At 44.1% G+C, this 6,000-nt stretch overlaps 1 protein-coding gene across 3 annotated transcripts; it reads left to right on the plus strand.

The window, feature by feature from the left end:
* The first annotated feature begins 521 nt into the window (after positions 1 to 521).
* Positions 522 to 4,190, plus strand: LOC136545010 (uncharacterized). Of its 3 annotated transcripts, XM_066537070.1 has the most exons (3): positions 522 to 799; positions 2,323 to 2,758; positions 2,846 to 4,190. In XM_066537070.1, exons 2-3 carry the CDS (start codon positions 2,352 to 2,354, stop codon positions 3,699 to 3,701), a joined length of 1,263 nt encoding a protein of 420 aa, XP_066393167.1. In that variant the 5' UTR covers positions 522 to 799; positions 2,323 to 2,351; the 3' UTR covers positions 3,702 to 4,190. The 3 variants fall into 3 exon arrangements, with proteins under 3 accessions (XP_066393167.1, XP_066393165.1, XP_066393166.1); XM_066537068.1 differs by having other exon boundaries at positions 2,323 to 4,190; XM_066537069.1 differs by lacking the exon at positions 522 to 799 and adding an exon at positions 2,180 to 2,235 and having other exon boundaries at positions 2,323 to 4,190.
* Positions 4,191 to 6,000: the final 1,810 nt, after the last annotated feature.

Here is a 6,000-nt window from a genome sequence, read left to right on the forward strand (position 1 = left end):
AGTTGGAGCCGAAGCCACAGCTCTGCTAAACGAGGCCAGTTGGTATATAATTTGTCGCTAATTGGCTTCTTTAAGCAATATTTAATTGGAGTTTGGACTAGTTGAAGGTTCCATATCGAAAGAAATAATCATAACCAACATGTCCACACATATTTATTCGTATTCGTGAACAGGACAATCCGTATTCGTATCAAAATCTAGTGGCTATCCGTGTCTGATTTCAGATCTAAAGAAAAAATATAAAGACAAATGATATCAATAATATCTGTCCATATCTCATCCAATTACGTCCTAGCCAAGACGCATGCTGGGGGGCTGGCTGGTCATGGCCCCATGGCACGATGGTTATGGGGCTGGGGCTTAACTGCAACGAGAATCATTGGGCCTTTTTATTTGGACTTCATTATTGGGCTTTGACGTGTTCTGTCTTAACTCTTAAGATATGGGCCTCAGTGGACCTGTTAGAGAAGGGACAGGCCCAATCATTTCTCGCAACTCGTAACCCTTTCCGGCGAGCTTCTCGTGCCGCCGCCGCCTCCTCCTCCTCTCGCGTTCACATCACGCCGTGCCTCTCGGCTGTTCCATACCAGGGCGGCATGCCACCGCGCTTGACACCGCCGCAGAGATGGATAGCAAAGTCCACCGCCCGTTGGTTGCAGTCTGAACAGAGGAACTGCGGCAAGCACGCAGTCGCTGATTCGCTGCTCGAGCCATATCCATCAACATCGAAACATCTCACCGCCGCCAAAGGCGACAGCATGGAATCCATAGCCGGCGGTCAGCAACATGTCTGCATTTGGTTGGTTGATTCCTTTCTTCCTTCCCTACGGTTCAACTCCATCATGTGTCATGTCTCTGTTACGTTTATTTAGTTTTGAACGAACTCTCAAGTTTAATTATGACTGATGATAGAATTAGTAGTGCAAGAATACTAGTAGATGATGATAGAGTAACCGGAAGAAATAGCAGTGCAACAGTACCAGGCGCTACAGTACCCGATATAATTAGCGTCACAAAAACAACAACGGATACAGTACCGATAGAATTGGTGGTACCAGACTGCAAGAGTGCTAGATGCTACAGTACTAAATAGAAGGGATTTCTTTGGCTTTGATAGAAGCAACAATAATTGAAGGATGGTACCTATCTGTCAGCATTGCATTTCGTTGGTCTGATAGTCAGCTGCAGTAGCTCTCAACAATAACTGAAGGATGGTACCTATCTGATAGTCAACAGAATGTCAAATATTCAAAGGGGACTTAACTGATTGAGCCAATAAGTCTAGTCCTTGATTACTAGTGAACAGTGAATTCAATTTTCCATTTTGCGGTGGAGCTTGATGATAAACATATAGATTAGTAATTCTAACAGAAATCATGCTCTACTGATTTTTTCTTGTATGTAAATAAGCTATTTTCTCAATAAATCTGAAGAAACAGGGGCCTCTCTGCCACTAATTTTGTCAATGCAATCTATCACACTGCCGTGCTATCCTCATTTTCGATTGAATTGTCAAGCCTCATCTTAATGACTTATCATCCTACACTCCATGTCTCAATAAAAATCATCTCCAGGATGTCAAAATGTTCAAAGGGAGCTGAATCGATTGAGGCAATCAGTCAGGTCCTTGTTTACTTCTGGTACTTATCATACACACAGCAATCAGTACAAGAGAACTAGATGCCACAATAGTTGAAGGGATGGATTTCTTTGACATGGAAACTTAAGTGCAGATGCTGTGGCCTTGGGGATATCTGTCAAGGTTGCACTTCAATCATCTAATAGCATAGTGTAGTAGCTTTCATGTCTTAATAAAAATACTCCTGAATGTCAAATATTCAAAGGGCGCTGAACTGATTGAGCCCATGTCCTTGTTTACTACTGTACTTGTTAGATGACACACCAGTAATGTCAACTTTCCATTTGGTGGCAGTGCTTGATGCTAAACATATATTAGAAATGTTAAGAAAAATTATACTCTTTCTAACATTTTTCTGGTGTGTAAAATAAGCTATTTCTTCAGCAATCTAAAGAAGAAGGGGCCTCTGCCACTAATTTTGTCAATAAAATCTAGCAGACTTCCGTGCTATCCTCACTTCCATTGAATTGTCAAACCTCATCTTAATTGCAAGACTTCTCTATAAAGCAAGCTATATATCATTGCTAATTAGAATCATCCTGCACTCCAACTGAGTCTTCACCTGCCTCTTGTTTTTCAGCAACACCAAGAAACTAGTATGTGCTACACTACTCTTTATATACACACACCACTCTTCCCCTTTTATTTCATACATGTTAATATATGTCATGTTCCCTGTGCAGATTTCTGTACGTTAAAGTATTGATCAATCATGGCAGACATGGTGAGTTCTGCCATTGTCGGAGAGACAGTGAATAGAATCATGTCAAGCATTACTGGCAAGGATGAAGAGAAGTCCAAGCAAAATGAAAACATAGAAAGATTGGAGATGGCACACATCATGATGGAGGCTGTGCTCCAAGTATCCGACAGATGGCAGATCACCGAGGTGCCACTGCTACGGTGGCGGAGCAAACTTAAGCGTGCTGCTCAGGAATGTGATAATACCCTGCTAAAATGCAAGCAGCGTGCCCTAGAAGATGATGAGACAAGGCAGAGGATGAGGGAGTCCTCATTTCCCAAACGGATTGCCCATGCTACCAAGTCATTAATATCATCTTTTATTGGAACTAATGATGAGTCAAGCTGCAGCTCTTCTAATGTTCGAAGATTTGAGAGGTATGCTAATGGTGCAAATGAATTTTTAAAGACTGTTGAATTTGGTGGAACTCCACGAAGGTATACGTTCTTTAACCCTCTCATCAGACACCTTCTTACAGGAAAGTCTGTAAAGTATCAAGCAATTCAGGATGACAAGCTTTACTACTTGAACATAGAACCTTTTAGCTCTGAAGAGCGTGGTTTAGGAGCACTGATGGGTTTTGCCTGCCAAGATTTTAAGGATGCTACAAAGGGATTTTTTGTAGGATGCATGCTGCGTCTCTCTGAAAGCACAGACATATTTGATGTCATAATCAAGTGCATTCAACCAGTCGCACCTCACTTCAAGTTTTTAGCTGAAGGTCTTTCAAGGGGGCTCATTCAACTGCCTACACAGGATTTTACCTGGGATTCACCTTATGGCCAAAGTGAGGTTTGGGTAAAAGTCCACAACACAATGACAGAATGGCACCGTCCAAATCCACTCTGTTGCAATTGCAATGACCATGGGCATCATCAGATCTCTTCCTCTAGCACAAGCAACATAATGGCCAATGCATGGCAGTTGTCTAATATATTTCTAGAGGAGGTTGTCAACTTGCTTTTGAAGTGGCACATCCCATTATCTGATCAGGGCACAAACAATAAGAGCTCAACTGTTGTACATGGACAAAGTAGTTCTCAGACTTCAGATATTCCTACTCTGAAGCTAGGAGTTTTAGTCATACCCCATGAATCTCCGGAGGACATACAGCCTGCAGCTGAGAGCTATGCTTTAGAGGTGATTGATGGAAAGGAACAAGGAGTGATACACACCAATGCACACCTACGGGACTTGGGTGAGGAATTACTGCCGAAGGCCATAGAGTACCTCCATCAGAATTCTAAACCTGAGACATACCAAATGTCTTTGAAGTCTAACATGGTACTGCTCACATTTGCTTGGAGAAGTCAAGCGTAAAAATTCAATCAGCCGTTATGGTTCAACGTGAAGCCACTACACATGCTCAGAACAGAATGGCAACTATGCGGCAAGACATAGAGCTATGGAAGCAGGTGTCTGAGGACCTGCTGAAGTTGTGGGTTGTGCGTACATCTGACAAGCTACAACATGCAATCATGGCCACAAGGACACTGGCTGCATGTATCCATGTAGGTTTCAGAAAATGCTATCAGTAGCTGTGTAGAAATGAATGTATCCAGGCAGGTGTCTAGCACGACATGGTAGTAAGGCATCGCATCCTTCTAATTCTGTCAAACCACGATCTCTATGGTGGAACATGATAGTAGATATATAGTTGCTGTGTGATACTTGTAAGATGGTCTTGTAGAATGTAGTAATACATAGTATAGTATTTGTACGTATATATAGTTCTCTATATTTTGCCCCATAAGGTCCATGGCCCAAGTAACCAATGCTTCTATGTACAAATGAGCTGGACACTTTCTACAGCCTTGTAGCAGGTCTCACATGTTATCTTTGCCATGTGCTATGAGTATCCATATTGATGTAATCCATGCTGTATCTTACTTGTTTATCAGATGTACTTAGAACAAATCAGAGGACAAAATTCTCCATTTATTTAAGATGTCTAGCTAGCGCATTTGTTGGCTCAAGATAACATGTTACTTTGCCCTCTGTAACCTGTGTTAATGTCAAGTATTAGGAAGGTGGCCCATAAACTGATGCACTATTCCTCTTTGCAGAAGTGATTAGTAGGATCTAATTTCAAACTCGTCTTCTAATAGTAACATTTCAAACTCGTCTTCTAATAGTAACATTAGCTTTCCTTGTTGAAACTAGAACATCGTCCTCAGCAAGACTTGCAACATATACTGAGTTAATTATTACCTACTAAAAATATGAAATGCATCTCTATTGTTATTGATTAGAGCAACTCTAGCAGGACACCTACTTGAGCCCCCATATGGGGGCTCAGGCCAAAAAAAACATGCTCCTGCAGGACCCCTAGGCCCCTGAAATTTGGGTGGGCACACAAATATCCCCTCCGACACCCATTCCTAGGGTTCTAGGCCAAGCCCTGAAACATCAGTTCCTTCTGTTTTTCCCCGCGTGCAAACAGAATGACGTCCACGACTCCTCCGCTCCGGCGATGTGGGTTGTCTTCATCCCCACCAACGAGCAGCCATGCGGCCTCTGGAGGAGCGGAGGCTGCCCTCTCCCTCCCGACGAGATCCCACCGAAGAGGTGGCGTTCCCTCCCTCCCGAGCGAAGGAGGCGGCTCCTCCCGAGCTGTACGTGAACGGCAAGGAGCAGAGCGGAGGCGACCTCCTCTCCTGCGCGGCAGCGAGTCCGGCGACGCGACTCCTCACTTCTCCCCGGACAGCAAAGTGCACCAGCGGCATGAATCCTCTCTCCTCCCCTGCACGCGTGAGTGCGTGACAGCGAGATCGAGCGCCGCGGCCGCCCCCTCTCTCTCCTCCCATGCGCGACAGCAAGTTCTGGTGATAGGCAATGAGCTCGGGTGGACAGATCCACCTCCCACAGGTCCATGAGGAGGTTGGGGCCGCGCGGATCGGGACATATGCCACCGTGGATCTCGCGGCGGGGCGCCGCAGCTCCCTCCGCCACCAACGGGAGCAGGCCCGCGCCGTCCACCGCCGAAGGGGTCCACCTCCCTCTACAGCGCTGTCCTGCTCACGGGACCGCGACCTGCTCGCGTGAAGAAGGAAGAAGAAGATGGAGAGAATGACGAGCGGGTGCCATTAGACATTGTGTACAGAAATAGATTTGGGCTTAGACATTGTGTACAGAAATAGATTTGGGCTCCCAAATTTGGGTGCTGCTGTTGGAGTAGAAGCAGAAAACATAGCCAACAAAAATAGGGGAGCACCCAAATCAGATTTGGATGTCCTGATTTGGGTTGCTCCTACGGGATGCTCACCAAAGAGTAACATTTCTTTGTATATCTACCTTCAAAAATCCCTAGGTATTTACGCGAATATTAGGATTTCTCCTTAGAATGCATGAAGTCATGTTTTCAACCATTAATGATTTACTCATCACTCTAACTATCCTATAGCAAATGAATTTTGAAGACAAATTAGGAATTTTGATGTAATCAATATCAATATGTTTTTAGTGGTAGAAAATTCAATCTCGCCCTGATGTGACATGACACTTGTCTGGAGCGGTTGTTCTTTTAGAGGAAGGTACCTTCTCCATTTCAAATTATAAAACGTTTTAGCCTTTCTGTAGGTTAATCTTCTCTAGTTTTGACCAAATTTGTAGAAAATTG

This window comes from Miscanthus floridulus, chromosome 3 (assembly GCF_019320115.1).
Source record: "Miscanthus floridulus cultivar M001 chromosome 3, ASM1932011v1, whole genome shotgun sequence".
In the NCBI taxonomy this organism is placed as follows: Eukaryota; Viridiplantae; Streptophyta; class Magnoliopsida; order Poales; family Poaceae; genus Miscanthus; species Miscanthus floridulus.